Genomic DNA, 18,954 nt, shown 5'->3' with positions numbered 1-18,954 from the left:
CCCTCCTACACTGTTGGTAGGAATGTAAATTGGTGCAGCCACTATGGAGAACAGTATGGAGGTTCCTTAAAAAACTAAAAATAGAGCTACCATATGATCCAGCAATCCCACTCCTGGGCATATATCTGGAAGAGACAAAAACTCTAATTTGAAAAGATACACACACTCCAATGTTCACTGCAGTACTATTTACAACAGCCAAGACATAGAAGCAACCTAAGTGTCCGTGGACAGATAAATGAATAAAGAAGATGTGGTATATAAACACAATGGAATACTCATCCATAAAAAATAATGAAATAATGCCATTACAGCAAAATGGATGGACCTAGAGATTATCATACTAAGTGAAGTAAGTCAGACAGCGAAAGTCAAATATATATCACTTACATGTGGAAACTAAAATAACGATACGGCTTCCTTGGTGGTGCAGTGGTTAAGAATCCGCCTGCCAGTGCAGGGGACACGGGTTCGAGCCCTGGTCCAGGAAGATCCCACATGCCGCAGAGCAACTAAGCCCGTGCACCGCAACTACTGAGCCTGCGCTCTAGAGCCCGCAAGCCACAACTACTGAGCCCTCAAGCCACAGCTACTGAGCCTGCGAGCCACAACTACTGAGCCCACGTGCTCCAACTACTGAAGCCTGCACGCCTACAGCCCATGCTCCACAACAAGAGAAGCCGCCGCAATGAGAAGCCCGCGCACCACAACCAAGAGTAGCCCCTGCTTGCCGCAACTAGAGAAAGCCTGCGCACAGCAACGAAGACCCAACACAGCCAAAGATAAATAAATAAAATAAATAAATTTAAAAATTTAAAAATTTAAATAAATAAATAAAATAACGATACAAATGAACTTATTTAAAAAACAGAAAGAGACTCACAGACATAGAAAACAATCTTACGGTCACCAAAGTGAAAAGGGGCAGAGGGATAAATTAGGAGTTTGGGATTAACATAAACACACTACTATATATAAAATAGATCAACAAGGACCTACTGCATAGCACAGGGAACTGTATTCAATATCTTATAATAACCTACAGTTGGAAAAGAATCTGAAAAAGAATACATATATGTATAACTGAATCACTTTGCTATGCATCTGAAACATTATAAATCAACCACACTTCAATAAAGAATTTTTTTAATTAAAAATAAAACTACACAGGGATGAAACATATAGCATGGGGAATATAGTCAATTATACTGTAAGAGCTTTGTATAGTGACATACAGTAACTAGACACATCATGATGGTCATCTTGGGGGTTTTTTTGTTTTTGTTTTTTTAGAGGTTTGGAGACTTTTTTTAAATTAATTAATTATTTTTTGGCCACGTTGGGTCTTCGTTGCTACGCGTGGGCTTTCTCTAGTTGCGGCGAGCAGGGGGCCACTCTTCATTGCAGTGCACGGGCTTCTCATTGTGGTGGCTTCTCTTGTTGTGGAGCATGGGCTTCAGTAGTTGTGGCACCTGGGCTCAGTAGTTGTGGCTCACGGGCTCGAGTGCAGGCTCAGTAGTTGTGGCACACGGGCTTAATTGCTCTGCAACATGTGGGATCTTCCCAGACCAGGGATCGCACCCGTGTCCCCTGCATTGGCAGGCGGATTCTTAACCACCGCGCCACCAGGGAAGTCCCACGATGGTCATTTTGTAATGTACAGGAATATTGAATCACTGTGTTATACACCGGGAACTAACATAGTGTCGTAGGTCAGTTATGCAATACTTCAATTTTTTTTTAAATGGAAACGCTGGGAAGAAATGCATCAAAATGCTAACGGTGGTTACCTCTGAGGGATTGTAACTGTTATTTTTCTCTTTTGCGTTTATGTATTTCTAGTTGTCTTCAGTGAACATGTAGTACTTTTAAAATTAGAAAGAAAACAAACAAACAAACAAAAAAACAACTATATGATCCAACAATTCTACTTCTGGGTACTGGAAGGAAACAAAAATACTACATCAAAAAGATATATGCACCCCCAAGTTCACTGCAGCATTATTTATAATAGCCAAGACATGGATGCAACCTAAGTATCTTTTGTTTTTTTTTGGCCATTCAGCGAGGCTTGAGGGATCTTAGTTCAGGGACTGAACCAGGCCCTGGCAATGAAAGCATGGAGCTCTAACCACTGGACCACCAAGGAATTCCCATTAAGTATCCACTGATGGAAGAAAGGATAAAGAAAATGTGGTGTATACATACAATGGAATATTACTTAGCTATAAAAAAGAAATCTTACCATTTTCAATGACAAAGATAGAATTTGAGGGCATTATGCTAAGTCAGTCAGAGGGAGAGAGACAAAAACAGTATGATCTCTTATATGTGGAAACTTCAAAACAAAAAAAACACTAAATTAATAGATCCAGAGAACAAATTGGTGGTTGCCAGAGGCAGAGTCGTGTGGCCAAAATGAGTGAAGGGAGGCAAAAGGCACAAACTCCCAGTTATAAAATAATTAAGTCCCAGGGATATAATGTACAGAATGGTGACTATAGGACTGTATTATATATTTGAAATTGAAATTAATAATACTGTCTTGTGTAGTTGAAAGCTAGTAAGAGTAAATCTTAAATGTAGTCCTCACAAGAAAAATGTGTAACTATGTGTGGTGACGGGTTGTTAACTCGACTTATTGTGGTGATCACTTCACAATATCTACAAATATTAAACCATAACCTTGTACGCCTGAAACTTGTTATGTGTCAATTATATCTCAATTTTAAAATATAACACAATATGGATATGATAAGGCTAAGAATCCACTTTGTGGAGTCCTGCACACCAAGTAAATATAGGTGATAAATGCAGATGCCAATATTTGGCAGCTAAAAAAAAAACACCAAGCTTTTGTGGTTTTTTTGTTTTGTTTTTAAAGTGAATGGTGTTTTTTTTTTAAATTTATTTATTTTATTTATTTTATTTTTGGCTGCATTGGGTCTTCGTTGCTGCGCACAGGCTTTTCTCTAGTTGCGGCGAGCGGGGGCTGCTCTTCGTTGTGGTGCGCAGGCTTCTCATTGCGGTGGCTTCTCTTGTTGCAGAGCACGGGCTCTAGGTGCGCGGGCTTCAGTAGTTGTAGCACGCGGGCTCAGTAGTTGTGGTTTGCGGGCTCTAGAGTGCAGGCTCAGTAGTTGTGGCATGCGGGCTCAGTAGTTGTGGCGCACAGGCTTAGTTGCTCCGCGGCATGTGGGATCTTCCCGGACCAGGGCTCAAACCCGTGTCCCCTGCATTGGCAGGTGGATTCTTAACTACTGTGCCACCAGGGAAGCCCAGCACCAAGTTTTTATTAACATTCTTAAAAGTCTAAAACTCTCTTCATTGGACCCAAGACACAGTTTTCATTTGGTTTTAAAAATTGAACTTTAAAATGCAGCATAAATATATATCTCTTTACCCCAGTTGGAGGTGGGGTGGGGAGGAGGGAACAGCTGCTCAACCTGCTCTGAGTCCTCGTGTTGCCAGAGCAGCTCCAGGTCTTTGCTCAAAGCCTGCCAACCTCCACCTTCAGCAGGAGTTAACATAAATTTTTAAGTTAAAGTGTCCAGAGATAAGAAAGGAAGCTACAAACAAACAAACAAACAAAACCAGATGGAACCACCTGGGACCAAGATAGCGACAAATACGACTTCCAACAGACCGAGAGTCTCATTATACACTGACCTTACATTAACCCATTTAAAGACACACTTACCAGCAGCCAGGACCAGACATTAAGGACCAAAAAAGGATACAACGGGGGTGGCATCCCACTCCCTCGAAAAATCCCTGCCCCTTCTCAGGTGGACTAATGCATATGCCTCCCCATCATTAGCCTCACTCCTCCTCCCTTTGTCTTCACTCTTTAAAATTAAATCCCTCTCGCCAAGTGGGCGAGAAGTTAATCTGTGAACTTAGATGCCCTTTCTGCATTCTTTGGCCACTAAATAAAGCCTGTGCTCTGTGGATCTCAGCTTTGGTTTCATTATTCGGCTGCTTGAACCCAAGGGAAAAAGAACCCTCCCCCACTGAGGCAGAGAGCCTCAGCCAGGCTAGAGCCTGAGCAGGGTCCACAACTTAATTCCATAACACTAGAATAAAATATAATTAACTGAAGAGGGATTCTTGGGGCGACCTCTTCTCCAGCAACCCTGGTTTTAAAAATGATTGCATCTTCCATCTCCTTTTGATGGTGGCTGATAGGATATAAGAACAGTATCTGGACAAGATGAAAAGCCAACCCTCAGAATGGAAGAAAATATTTGCAAACGAATCAATGGACAAAGGATTAATCTCCAAATTATATAAACAGCTCATGCAGCTCAATATTAAAAAAACAAACAACCCAATCCAAAAATGGGCAGAAGACCTAAATAGACATTTCTCCAAAGAAGACATACAGATGGCCAAGAAGCACATGAAAAGCTGCTCAACATCACTACTTATTAGAGAAATGCAAATCAAAACTACAATGAGATATCACCTCACACCAGTTAGAATGGGCATCATCAGAAAATCTACAAACAACACATGCTGGAGAAGGTGTGGAGAAAAGGGAACCCTCTTGCACTGTTGGTGGGAATGTAAATTGATACAGCCACTATGGAGAACAGTATGGAGGTTCCTTAAAAAACTAAAAATAGAATTACCATATGACCCAGCAATCCCACTACTGGGCATATACCCAGAGAAAACCATAATTCAAAAAGACACATGCACCCCAATGTTCATTGCAGCACTATTTCCAATAGCCAGGTCATGGAAGCAACCTAAATGCCCATCGACAGACGAATGGATAAAGAAGTTGTGGTACATATATACAATGGAATATTACTCAGCCATAAAAAGGAATGAAGTTGGGCCATTTGTAGAGACGTGGATGCATCTAGAGACCGTCATAAAGAGCGAAGTAAGTCAGAAAAGAAAAACAAATATCGTATATTAACGCATACATGTGGAACCTAGAAAATGGTACAGATGAACCGGTTTGCAGAGCAGAAATTGAGACACAGATGTAGAGAACAAATGTATAGACACCAAGGGGGGAAAGTGGCGGGGGGGGGGTGGTGGTGGTGTGAAGAATTGGGCGATTGGGATTGACATGTATACAGTGATGTGTATAAAATAGATGACTAATAAGAACCTGCTGTATACAAAATAAATAAAATTCAAAACTTAAAAAAAAAAAGAACAGTGTTTGGAGAAGTGGAAGATTTCCCAGTCACAGGTGAGAAGGTGAATTCACAAAACGAGAAGGTGAAAAAACTGAACTTCATTGGGCACGTACTCTTTATCACACATCTATACACAACCAAAGCAATGCTGCCAGAAGTTTCTGTTCTCCCCATTCAACCAGTGAGTGAGAAAGACTTGAATCCCACAGATAGAAATGGCAGAGGGGTAATTTGAACCAGGTTAGACTAAGAACAACAGGCCCATGTCCTTTCCACGATCACACCATGATTTGCACAAGCCCTTGGCAAGTCTCTTGTTGGACACCTTCCCACATACAGGGTTGTCTTGTGCAAGATACCGGGGCTCCTGGGATTAAGGAAAGCTGATGAGCTAATTCACTGGAAGACTGAAACCAGACCTTTTGTAAGCACTAGAATAAAGCTGATGCAACCATTCAGGGAAATAATGGGAAGGTTTTTTTTGTTTTTTTTTTTTTACAGAGTGGCTGCTGTGTGCCAGAGGTTTTGCACATTTATCCCCAACCGTCTCCAAAATTCTGCAAGTAGGGATTATTATCTCCATATTATAGATGAAGCACCTGAATCTTAAAGTGATGTCATTACTCGGGGTTCCACAGCTAGTAAACTGCAGAGCTAGGATTCAAACCCAGGTCTGCTAAATCTAAAATTATACACTTTTCCACCCCACTATACTACCCTACCTTTGGCCTCAAAAACAATCTCTATTTTCCAGGGGTAGAAGGAGGGACTGCAACAGGTGTTGTAAAGATAGGAGAAGGTGGTGGGTCCATGGAAGCTGACGCCTGAGTCTCACGGGCAGACCTCGGGCAGGGTCATGAAGGTGTAGCTGGTAAGGCTGGTCGTTCCCCAAGGGGCCTTTAGCCCATGCCCGTGAGGGTCATCTTCCATCATATACATCCTCCATGGACTCAGAACTTTTCAGTTGACGGGGGCCACTGCAATATTATCACCAATATTCTCTACCTGCTCCTGCTCTAGAGAGAAAAGCACGTGAACTGGGGTCCTAGGGCTGTCACTGACTTGCTAGGTCACTTGGGTAAATATGTCATCTCTCTGAGCATCTGCACCAAAAAACAAAAAGGAATGGGCTGATAAAATCCACTTGCAACAGAGAAAAGTTACCTTAAAAGGTTAAAAGGGGGCTTCCCTGGTGGCGCAGTGGTTGGGAGTCTGCCTGCCAATGCAGGGGACACGGGTTCGAGCCCTGGTCTGGGAGGATCCCACATGCCGCGGAGCAACTAAGCCCGTGAGCCACAACTACTGAGCCTGCGCGCCTGGAGCCTGTGCTCCACAACAAGAGAGGCCGCGATAGTGAGAGGCCCGCACACCGCGATGAAGAGTGGCCCCCGCTCACCGCAACTGGAGAGAGCCCTCGCAAAGAAACGAAGACCCAACACAGCCAAAAATAAATTAATTAATTAATTAATTTAAAAAAAAAAAAGGGTTAAAAGGTCCTGCATTAACCCAATTTCTAGTGGGGGCAGTGGGAGAGAGGGCAGATACTTTCCCCACATGCCACCGAGCAATACTCAGACACCAGTTGGGTGTCCTACAATCTCACTCAGTCCTGACACTATCTACCCAGAGATAGCATCAGATTCCACAGGATAAGGTTCAGTCCTTCAGGACTGCTCCCCCGCCAATTCCAGATGCCAACTGCAAGTTCAGGTTGTTACATGTACTTCTGATTTGGAAGTTATAACCCCACCTTGGGTTCAAGTAATTTGCTAGAGTGGCTCACAGCACTCCGGATACATTTTACTTGCTAGAGTACCAGTTTATTATGAAAAGATAAAACTCAGGGACATCCAGAAGGCACAGATGCCTAGGGCAAGCTATGGGGAAAGGGGGCGGAGCTTCCATGCTCTCCGAGCTCAACAACCAGGAATCTCTCTGAACCTAGTCTTTTTGGGTTTCGTTACAGAAGTTTGACTGATTAAGTCAATGGGCGTTGGTAACTGAACTCAATCTCCAGCCCATCTTCCCTCCCCGTGTCAGGGGGTGGGACTGAAAGCTCCAACCCTCTATCACGTGTTTGGCTCCAAGGGCAGCCAGCCCCCATCCTTAGGTGCTTTCCAGAAGTCATGTCATTAACACAACAAAATACATCTTTATGGCACTTATCACAGGAAATTCCAAGGTTTTTAGGGGCACTGTGCCAGAAAAAGGGAGGAAGACTAAATATATATATATATTTTTTTTTTTTAAACAAATTTATTTTTATTTTTGGCTGTGTTGGGTCTTCATTGCTGCCCATGGGCTTTCTCTAGTTGCGGTGAGCGGGGGCTACTCTTCGTTGTGGTGCACGGGCTTCTCATTGCGGTGGCTTCTCTTGTTGTGGAGCATGGGCTCTAGAGCACAGGCTCAGTAGCTGTGGCACACGGGCTTAGTTGCTCCGTGGCATGTGGGATCTTCCTGGACCAGGGATCGAACCTGTGTCCCCTGCATTGGCAGGCAGATTCTTAACCACCGCACCACCAGGGGAGTTCCCAAATATATATTTATTACAAATCACAGCATCGCACTTGGCAAGAACTTGCCATGAGAAATACACTATATGAGTACACTTTGTTAAAACTATAAACTTCATGAAGATATGGATTAATCCCAGAGACAGTATCTAATCTGTATTAGGTTCCTGGGGTCATTATAACAAAGTATCATAAACTGGTTTAAAACAATAGAAATCTATTCTCACACCATTCAGGAGGCCAGAAGCACAAAATCAACGGGTCAGCAAAATTGATTCCTACTGGAGGCTGTGAGAGAGCAACTCCCTGCCTCTCTCCTAGCTTCTGGTGTTTGCTGGCAATCCTTGGTATTCCGTAGCTTGTAGATGTATCACTCCCATCTCTGCCCACCTCATCTTCACATGACCTTCTTCCCTGTGTGTCTATGTGTCCTTTTCTGTCTAAGGACACTCTCCTTGGATTTCGGGTCCATCTTTATCCAGTAGGATTTCATCTCAATTGTAAAACAAAAAATGTTGCCCCCCATTCTAGTACTACAAGGATTAAGTTGCAACCCACTGCAGTTGCCCACCAACAGTGTACTGTGAGGGGAATTCAGGATGGAGGAAAACAGGAAGCATTCTGTGCTTTGGATATGCAGGCCCTAGATAGTTAAGATGCATATCTAAGGAAAAAATTTCAATGACCCCAGATTCTTGCATCTTCCCAAACACAGAAGAGCACTAAAATCATTAATTTGAGATGTCTGTTCTTTGTGATGAGCATTAATCTCTTCACTACAAGTTTTTCCCAATAAATAATGCATATATATACATCTTAGCTCTTCCCTTACCTCTTTGGAGCAGTTCCTCAGAGCTATCTGAGAGGCTATCTCCTGGGCTATAGTCCTCAGTAAGGCCCGAATAAAACTGAAACTCACTCTCTTACATTGTGCATTTTTCTTGGTAATGCACAATCTTTACCTTAAGTACACCTGCAAAGACCCCAATTCCAAATAAGGTCACGTTCTGAGGTCCTGGGTGGATCTGAACTTTGGGGGGACACTGTTCAACCCACTACATAATCTAATGTCTTCAAGTACAGCTGAGGAAGCTGAGGCTTTACAAAGGGAAATGCCTTACCCAAGGTCATACAGTTTTGTGTCTAAACGATATTAGAAGGAGGAGAGACAAGGGCACTGTGTGACTTTCAGAGACCATACAGTGGTGGACAGACCTTCACGGATCAAGACAAACAAGCCCATCCTGCATGAAGAAAACCCAGAGGGAGCCTGCCCAAAGCATGTTCTGCAATTCCAACCCATATTTCTCCTTCCCAGGGAACATAAGAAGGTGGGCATTTTGCGCCACAAAAAAATCACTGAAGCCCGAGAGAGAAACCAGAGAGCCAGCAGTGCGTCACTTGCCAGTTCTTTAACCAAACACACAGAGAGTTAGAAGCCACCACCTCTAATCTCCTCCCCCCACAATTTCCTTCACTTACAGTTTCAAAATCCTGGCGGTATATTAATCAGAGAAGTACCAGAGCTGGTCCACAAGTTTATGACGTACGTTTCTACTGCGTCTGCGCGGCGTCCCTGGGTCTCCTGGCCAGGTGTAGCCACTTGGAATTAAGGGGCAACTTGATCCTGGAGCTGTTTCCCCATGCTTTTCTGCTTGATTATAAATATGACTTTGTGAAAATCCAGCCACACCACTGTCTCCATTGGGCTGCATTCTTTTCAAAACTCAACCCTCCTTCATGGGCACAGAGCATCTGTTTCAAGTCAGAAGGCAGGGCAAGGCTGTCTCCCACATGACGTGGCTCAGAAGCCCCAGCCGTGGTACTTAAAACCTAGTGGCCTGAGATAATTGGCCTCCAAACCAAATTCAGCTGCTGAGACCTGATCAGAAACTGCTGGGTTTCTTTTTCCCTCAACTGATTTAATTCCCACCCCCAAGCCCTCTGACCTTCCTTCCTTTCTTGGAAATGCTTGGAGGACTGCTTGGGTGGGCCCCAAAGCCTGGGGGAGAAGAGATAGGACTGAAAGGTACAAAGGGGATGAGGAAAAAGGCCAGACACAAAAGGTCACATATTGTATAAGTCCATTTACATAAAGTGTGCAGAATTGGTACATCCATAGAGACAGAAAACAGATTGGTGGTTGCCAAGGTCTTGGGGGAAGAGGGTTGAGGAGGGGCTACTTAATAGTTAATGAGTTCCTTTTGAGGCTGATGAAAATGTTTTGGAACCAGATAGAAGTGATGGGTGCACAACTGTGTGAATGCACTAAAGGATGCTGAAGTGTATACTTCAAAGTAGTTAATTTTATGTTGTGTGAATTTCACCTCAATTTCTAAAAAATTCTAAAAGGGAAGGAAAAAAGGGGGGGGAGGGGGATGAGGAAGGAGGCCCTGCAGCTGAAGTGGAGCTTTCACAAAAGCCAGTGTCAAGGACAGCAGGGACCCAGTCTAAGTTAACCCCTCCCTTTCCAGAGGGAAGCCTCAGGCTGCACGCCTGTGGCATTTTCCCAAGGAGCTTCAGCTGAGAAATTGCACCTCTGTACCAGCTGGTTGTCCCCTAAAGCTAGAAAGTTCTCCTCTCTAATGGTCAGCTCAATCATGGGTTCTTTTCTCTGATAATGTTTTTAAAGAGAGAGGGCCTACCTATTTCAGGGGCTTAAAATGAAATAAAGTGGAATTAAGCGCAGTGGGGAAAAAGTATTATTTTAATTTAGAATTCTCAGCTTACTTATTCAGAAGCGCTAAAAATGTGCACTGCCTTTTCTATGTTGAACTGAATCTCTGTTTTGAGCCCCCATCCTGCTGCAAAGCAAAAACTTAATCTCATTCAGTTCAGCCTCTGCCACTTTCTCCAGGATCACACCTAAATTCTATGTGAATGTGAATTCTATGCGAAGGTGTCTGCCCCTTGCTGTCCTCGTGTGTTCCCGTGAGCCACTGAGATGTCCCGATATTCATCTGGACCTCTGGACGTGTCTTGTCTACTTTTGCCTCATCTATCCAGTAGGTCTTCTCCAGGTCTGCAGGTTCTCTATGCCACCTCTCTGCTCCCCACGGATGTCTGGGAACCCTTGGTGGCCCCTATGCCATGCTGGGACCATCAGAAATGAGGGGGAGCTAAGGCTGTTCACCCACTTGCTTGCTACCCTTAGACATGTGGAAAAGTCATTCTCATGCGCTCCCACCACACACGGCTGACTCAGACCCAGCGTGCAGCAGCTGTTTCTACTCTACTCCTCTCATGCCATGTTATGGCACAGGCTGTCTCCGGGAACGTGCCCAGGTTCTGCCGACAAAGTAGACACAGGTCTCCTCTACTCTGGGATTCCCCAAACCTATATGCAGTCTCTAAAGTGGGATTCAAATCCACATCTGATTTGAAAACACAAGTACTTCTTCCTAAACAACATTACCTCGTTGCATTTAAATGGGCACCTTAGAAAGACATCAGTGTTTTGACTACAGTTCGGGTGAGGAGACTTTCAGGTAGAAAAACTGAGATATTCCTACAGAAGAGCCTCAAGAGCATTGTTAATGGGGTTCAGAAACAGAAACCTACGAACAGAAGGGTGTCAGTGTGCCCCACGCCCTCTGCACTCCCACCCCTCACTTCTCCAGGGTTCCCTGGTCCCTATAGGAAACCCCCGAGAAGAAATTAACTTGGAAAAGTCAAAAAAAAAAAACACACAGGAGCCTACACAAAAATGAATATCTGAAAATTCCAGGCAATGGACAAACCTTGAAAACATATACTAAGTGAAAAGAAACCAAACACAAAAAGCCACATATTGTATGATTCCATTTATACAAAATGTCCAGAATAGGCAAATCCAGAAAGTAGACTGATGGTTGGCAGGGGCTGGGAGGAAGGGGGAATGGGGAGTGACTAAATATTTAATGGGTATGGGGTTTCCTTTGGGGGTGATGAAAATGTTCTGGAATTAGACAGTGATGATGGTTGTACAACATTGTGAATGTACTAGAAGTTACTGAATTATACAATTTAAAATGGTTAAAATGGGAATTTTCTATTATATGAATTTTGCCTCAATATAAAAAAAAAGATTCCAGGGACTTCCCTGGTGGCGCAGTGGTTAAGAATCCGCCTGCCAATGCAGGGGACACGGGTTTGAGCCCTGGTCCGGGAAGATCCCACATGCTGCGGAGCAACTAAGCCCGTGCACCACAACTACTGAGCCTGCGCTCTAGAGCCCACGAGCCACAACTACTGAGCCCGCATGCTGCAACTACTGAAGCCCACGTGCCTAGAGCCCATGCTCCGCAACAAGAGAAGCCACTGCAATGAGAAGCCCGCGCACCGCAACGAAGAGTAGCCCCTCTCGCCACAACTACAGAAAGCCCAAGCACAGCAACGAAGACCCAATGCAGCCAAAAATAAACAAATAAATGAATAAATAAATAAAATAAAAAATTACTTGAAAAATAATTAAGCCAGGGGACTTCCCTGGTGGTCCAGTGGTTAAGACTCTGTGCTTCCACTGCAGGGGGCACGGGTTGATGCCTGGTCAGGGAACTAAGATCCCACGTGCCACATGGTGCAGCCAAAAAAAAAAAAAAATTAAGCCAAACATAAACCCCCAAATTGAAAAATACAATGTTTGAAATTAAAAATTCACTAGATAGGATAACAGCATACTGGATATTCTGAAAGTATAAGTGAAAGTGAGGGCAGGTCAACAGAAATTATCCAAACTGAACCACGGCAGAAAAAAAAATTTTTTAACATGAACAGAGCATTGATGGGAAAAATTAAGTAGTCTGACATTGGTGTTATTGGAGTCTCAGAAGAAGAGGGGAGAGAAAATTGGTCAGAAAGCAAATATCTGAAGAAATAATGGCTGAAGTTTTTGCAAATTCGATAGGAAAAAATTTCAATCTACAATTCAAGAAACTCAGAAAACCCCAAACATGATAAATATCAATACAAAGAAAGCCATGCCTGGGCACATCATAATCAAATTACTGATGAGTAAAGATAAGGAGAAAATCTTTAAAATATCCAGAAAATAAAAGACACAACACATACAGAGGAACAAATATAATCACAGCTTACTACTCATTGGAAACAATGGAGGCCAGAAGACAACATCATGACATCTTTAAAATGCTTCAAGAAAAGTAAAGGGGCCACTCCTGCAACACCTGTGAAAAACCTACCCATACATGAAAATTATTTTCTTCAAGCATCTGCTCTCAACAGAGGAAAAGTTCAATGTTTTATCATTGATACAAAGGTAGCCCTGAGCTTTTAGTCTAAGTCCCAGCTCTACAAATATACATTAGCTGAGTGCTATTTATCTCTTTGAACCCAAGTTCTCATCTGTAACTGGGGATGATAATAGTACCTTCACCTCATAGGGCTGCTGGGAAAACTAAATGAAGTTGTAAATGTAAAGCACTTAGCGCAGTACCTAGTAAGTAATGGGCTAGCGACCACAGGGTGAGCAGGAGATGGAGAAGACTCAGACAATGTGGTCCATGTCCCCCAAAGCTCTTTCCAACCATCTAGGCAACCAAGGTGATCAAGACCGCGATTCCAAGCACATCTTTGATACCAGCTGAATGGAACCACATCTGAGCTACCTGAACTGAGAGTGCAGGAAAGGTAGCTCCCTGGATTAAAACTAGAGGCTGTTACTAAAGAAGGGGTAGTAGAGGAGGGAAGGCAAAGAACAAATGTTCACCATGCACTCTAACGGTGGAGCACAGTTTTTTCCTCAAGGAGCTCATGTATAAGGAAATAGTTTGGTAGGAGACAGAATACAAGGCACTAAGCATTATGATAGAGGGATGGGCAGGTTATAAAGGGGCAAAAAGTGACAGGAGAAAGGGGTGATCAGAGGAGATTTCCTAGAAAAAATAAAATTTGAAATGAATATTCAAGGACAAGTAGGAGTCCACAAACAAAACAGAAGGAAAAGATCTTTCAGGCAAGTGAAGAGAAGAGACTGGAAGAATGGGTGGGAGACGAGGCAGGAGAGACAGAAAGAAGCAGATCATACGCTGCTTTGTAAGTCATGCTAAGGAATATGACTTTTTCCTCTAATGAGTAGCTTTCAATGTGTTTTTCTTACTAAGAGCCACGATAATAAAATCATTTCACATGGCAACCTGGACCATATATATATACATATATACATCGTATGTATAGATGTAGACATATGTACATATGAATCTCAAATGTAACTACTTTGGAAACAGTTTGGCAGTTTAAATAGGCATCATACATCTACCCTGTGACCCAGAAATTTTACTCCTGGTAGTATGGCCAAAAGGAATGAGTGGATATGCCCACAAAAAGACATGCTCGGGAATATTCACAGGAGCTTTGTTCCTAATAGCCAAACACTGGAAACAGCCTAAATGTCCATCAACAGGAGAATTGGATAATTAAATTGCAGTATATTCATACAATAGAATACAATAATGAAAATGGACACACTACAGCTACATGTGACTTCATGAATGTGTCTCAGACATAACATTGAGCTAAAGAAGCCAAACCCCAAAACAGTATATATTCTTTGATGTCATTTAGTTCAAGAATAGGCAGAACTAATTGAAGATTATAGCAGTCAGAATGGTGATTATCTTTCAGGGAGCAGAGGTGGGTGTGGGGTGTCATAACTACTCCAGTTATGACAGGAAAGGGGCAGGAAGGAGCTTTCTCAGGTGCTAGACATGTTTTATATCTAGATCTGGGTTAGTGGCTAAGTGAGAATATGAATATATAAAAATTCATCAAGCTGCACACTTAAGACCCTGCACTTTACTTGAATAAATGTTATACCTCAATGCAAAGCTGTTAAAAATTATGCCACACTATCCTAAATACATGTCAAATATGTGGAGCTCAAACTCCCACTTAGAAGATGCACTTACATTTATAACAATCTGAAATAAACAATACTGAAATAATTGTCTCACAAAATAATCCATGTGATTGAGGCTGACATTTAGCCTATTCAATTTTTTTTTTTTTAATGTTGGCTGACTATAACTCACTACACTGATTTCATGGCCCACTAAAGGTCGTAATCCATTTTCTGAAAATCTCAGTGCTAGACAATAGGGATCCACTGAGGGTTTTAAGAAGAGGAGTGACATGAACAGGCTAGGGTTTCAGAAAACTCCCTCTGAGGCAACGTGGAAGATGGATTCAAGGTGTGAAACTGGAGCTGGGAGATCAGGTGAGGAGGCCATTACGTTTGGGGAGGGTCCCTAGAAGAGGGTCTTGAGCCAGGTTTTTCTCTCAGATTGTGGGTTTTTATCTATGCTCTGCATTGATCTGACCCGGCATCACACCTGGCCCCTGGTGCCTGACACAGAGTCCATCGCACCCATCCTACAGGTGGATGGCATTCCCTATTGGGAGTGGCTGACTGAGAGGAAGCATGCCCATCCTTTCCACCATCGTTGCAGTGTTACAAGGACATGGGGCAGAAACATTCCCTCCCTCTGTTCCCAACAAGCAGTGGTTGCTCCATCAATACGATTAGAGACAGGGGTCTAGGTCAAAGCTGACAAGGAAAGAAAGCAATTTGTATGTCCCTCTTCTTTCCCAGACATCAAACAAGCCACTTCATGTGTGTTACCTCAGTTCATTCCTACAACAACCCTTTAGAATAGGTATGATCATCTCCAAGGATGAAGAAAAGTGAGGCTCAGAGTGGGGAAGTGACACTACACGTCTACGGCCCTGAAGCTGGTAAGTGATAAAGCCAGGCTTAGAATCCAAATCTGCTGATAGAAGGTCCAAGCTATTAGGCTAATGTGAGTGCATCCCATCTTGATTTGAAATGCTGGCCTGATTCATGACATGTGCTAATCCCCATGGGCTCTGTGAAATCTCCCAGGGAGGGTGGAGAAACCTTGACTAAGCAGTCTGCCCTCTGGGTGCACTGGGATTTCATGCTCTTTGTTTGAACTATGGTAACTTATGACTTTTCTCACTTTTTTTTTAATTAATTAATTTATTTATTTTTGGCTGCGTTGGGTCTTCGTTCCTGGGTCTTCGTTGCTGTGGGTGGGCTTTCTCTAGTTGCGGCATTCGGGTGCTACTTTTTGTTGTGGTGCATGGGCTTCTCATTGCGGTGGCTTCTCTTGTTTCGGAGCTCAGGCTCTAAGCGCGCAGGCTTCACTAGTTGTGGTACACGGGCTCAGTAGTTGTGGCTCACAGGCTCTAGAGCTCAGGCTCAGTAGTTGTGGTGCACGGGCTTAGTTGCTCCGCGGCATGTGGGATCTTCCCAGACCAGGGATCGAACCCGTGTCCCCTGCATTGGCAGGCAGATTCTTAACCAGGGCGCCACCAGGGAAGTCCCTTTTTCTCACTTCTTTTTTTTTTTTTTTTTTTTTTTTTTTGAATATAAAACTATTTATTGACCACTGTTCACCAGTATTTACAATAAAGTAAACAATATACAGTTGAATAACATTCTGATTACTACAAAGTTATTGTTTTTCCTGGCTTGTGCTGAACCAGTAACCCAAAATACTGAGAAGACTGAGCCTACATATAAGGAGTGGGTTGGGGTAAAGTTTCAAAAAACATGCAGGTCAAGTTTAGATTAGAAAACTTTGTTCACTCATTTATTCCTGCAGATCCTAAACTGCCAACATCTCTAACCATCTGATTAGGTTTCCATTAACAAGTCTGAGACATTCCATGTATCACAGTCTTTCAGTAAATACAGCACACGGATTTCAACTTCTTATAAAGAATGGTTTGCCAAAAGGAAGCTTTAAATGTCCACTTAACTAAGTCTTGCTTGGCTAATTAAAACATACCAGAATTTTTCCATTTTTTTCATTTGGGTTGACAGAGATAAAATTTTCCTTTCAGGGGGGTTTTACATATAAAACTGCATTTATATGATGGTAGATATGGATGCAGATTCTGATAGGGCTGCTTTAAAAAATTATCCAATTTAAATTGTTTAATTTGTCTCATTAATTACAAAATTATTTAATTTGAAAGGTTAAGACTTAAATTTTCAATTTAAGTTGAAGTGATTTCTTATATTGCTCAAAATGATAGAATCCCAGAAACATGGGCTCATCCATGGTTGTGAAAGGCTGTTTTTGTTTTGGTAAATGTGTTTAAACAATAACCAAAAAACCCCCAAACCATTTACATATGTATTTTATGTATACACATACAGAAAACCCAGAATGGTCCTTAGGCATATATGAGTTAAATGCAAATTCTAAATTCTGATTGAGTAATGACTATGGAGATTTTCCCCAACATTTAGAAAAGCTGTTCTCTAATGCAGAGGAAATAATATACCATAGTATCAAATGTTCTTTTCTGCTAAAGGAAGCAACTACAGAAAGCTTTTATTTGTTCAAAGTAACCAGTGCTACAGATGCAAAAAAAACAAAAACAAAACCCCCAAAAAACCCCCCAAACCCAACAACTTCCCCAATACTACTTCAAAACAAACATATCAAACATGATTTTCATTAGAATGTAGTTATTTCTTCACACTAATAAATCAAAAGACCAAGACCCAGATTTTATATATATATATAAATATATATAAAAAGCAATGCAAACAATTATTGAGCTTCATCTTCTGGACAAGAATGCCAAGTTAGTCTCTCTTCATAAAAAGCAATTACAATTTGAGGACACTTCATATTTGCCTCCTTTGCCAGCACCAAGTCCGCCTCATCTGAATCTTTCCATTTCATGAGAAACATTAATTCTCCACTGCTGTCTGTGGCACCAATTATTCGCTCTGGGTCAAGACCTCTGGCAAAACCTCTTGGTTTATCAGCAGCATCTCTTTTCTTCTTTGATTTGCTATCATCAGATTCACTGTCAGATAAAGATTTTCTTTTTGTTCCATCTTTTTCTTTACCAGCTTTTTGAGAATTAAGAAATGCTTCAATTAACTCTGGACAATCTAAATTTTCTTCAGGTTCCCAAGTATTGTCTGCATCTGTAAATCCCTTCCACTTCAGGAAATACTCCACCTTCCCATTCACTACACGTCGGTCCAGTACTTTTTCTACCACAAATTCTTCAGGTTCTGCCTCTTCGACTTTTTTACTCTTTCCATTCTGTTTCTTTCCCATTTTTTGCAATGTAGTTTTATTGGACGCCATTTTTTATTGCAGACTTGAAGAGCTATTATTCACCGCCTCCGAGCTGCTCCGGGTCCCGGGTCTGCAGCGTCTCCCTTTCTCACTTCTTTAATCTTTGTTTCAGCTCTGCCAGGGGTTCTGACTGTCGCAGACCTCACAGCTCCAGGACCCAGCACTGGGCAACTTTGGCAATTGGTCCATGACCTCATTTCTCTGGCCAGGGATAACAGGCTAGGGAACTGGTGATGGATGGCAGGTATTCTGGAGGCCCCAGGAGAGTGGAGGTCAGGAAGGGCCATGTCCCTGGATACCAGGCCCAGCCTGGCCTAACAACCATCCCTATATTTCTACACAAGTGTCACAAGATGAGGAGAAGCTGGTGAAATGCCTTGTCTCTGAGGCGCCATGTTTCCTTTTAGTCACCGCCAGAGACTTCTGGGGGCAGAAGAGGATTCTAGTGGGAAGTCTGGAGGCCATGCCCAGCTGGAGCTCTCAGAAGGAGAAACTGAGGCTGGTATCTCCCAGCAGCTCTCATCATGGTGCCCACTGAGGATGAACTTCCAGATGACACACAAGCACGTGTGCCCGTGTGAACACACACACTCACACATGTCAGCCAACCCAATCCCTGCTGTCTCCGTTCTGTGCCCTGAGAGGCCTATCCTTTGGATTTCCTTGCCAGCTGGCTTGGCGCGCGCCCATGGTAGTCTTGCCTCCTCAGGCGAGCTCAAGCCAACTTCTTGCCTCTAGTTTTAGGAAGGAAGAGGCATCTGTCCCAGATTGACCCCTGAACTCTGGGAGACACTTGTCACATTCTCAGTGGTTCTCAGGGAGAGCCCTCACTTCATTCAAGGTGTGTGTGGGCAGGGGGAGAAGATACACAGCACCTCTCAAAGAAATTCCTACTCTTGGTCGCTCTCCCTCCACAATCTACCTGCCTCTTTTATACTCTTAAAGTAGCAAAGGGACCAGGTTTTTTGATCCCCATTTAGCATGTCCTGCACAGCTGGTCTATCACCTCCCTTAGATATTAAGGGCTCTGTGGGGCTGCACCCCACAGACCTGCAAGGCCTGCACTTGCCCAGCTTCAAGACTGAAGACAGCCCTGGAGTCAGCAACAGAATCATCAATGGTTCAATGGATGCGGGAGCTTACACGTCTGAAGCAAGG

At 43.0% G+C, this 18,954-nt stretch overlaps 1 protein-coding gene across 1 annotated transcript; it reads right to left on the bottom strand.

The window, feature by feature from the left end:
* Positions 1-16,995: 16,995 nt before the first annotated feature.
* LOC133090146 (chromobox protein homolog 3) lies at positions 16,996-17,874 on the bottom strand. Its single transcript, XM_061188446.1, has one exon. It carries the CDS (start codon positions 17,803-17,805, stop codon positions 17,254-17,256), a length of 552 nt encoding a protein of 183 aa, XP_061044429.1. The 5' UTR covers positions 17,806-17,874; the 3' UTR covers positions 16,996-17,253.
* Positions 17,875-18,954: the final 1,080 nt, after the last annotated feature.

This window comes from Eubalaena glacialis, chromosome 4 (genome assembly GCF_028564815.1).
Source record: "Eubalaena glacialis isolate mEubGla1 chromosome 4, mEubGla1.1.hap2.+ XY, whole genome shotgun sequence".
In the NCBI taxonomy this organism is placed as follows: Eukaryota; Metazoa; Chordata; class Mammalia; order Artiodactyla; family Balaenidae; genus Eubalaena; species Eubalaena glacialis.
Note: the sequence above shows the minus strand (reverse complement) of the source record. Positions and strands in the feature narration are given on the sequence as shown.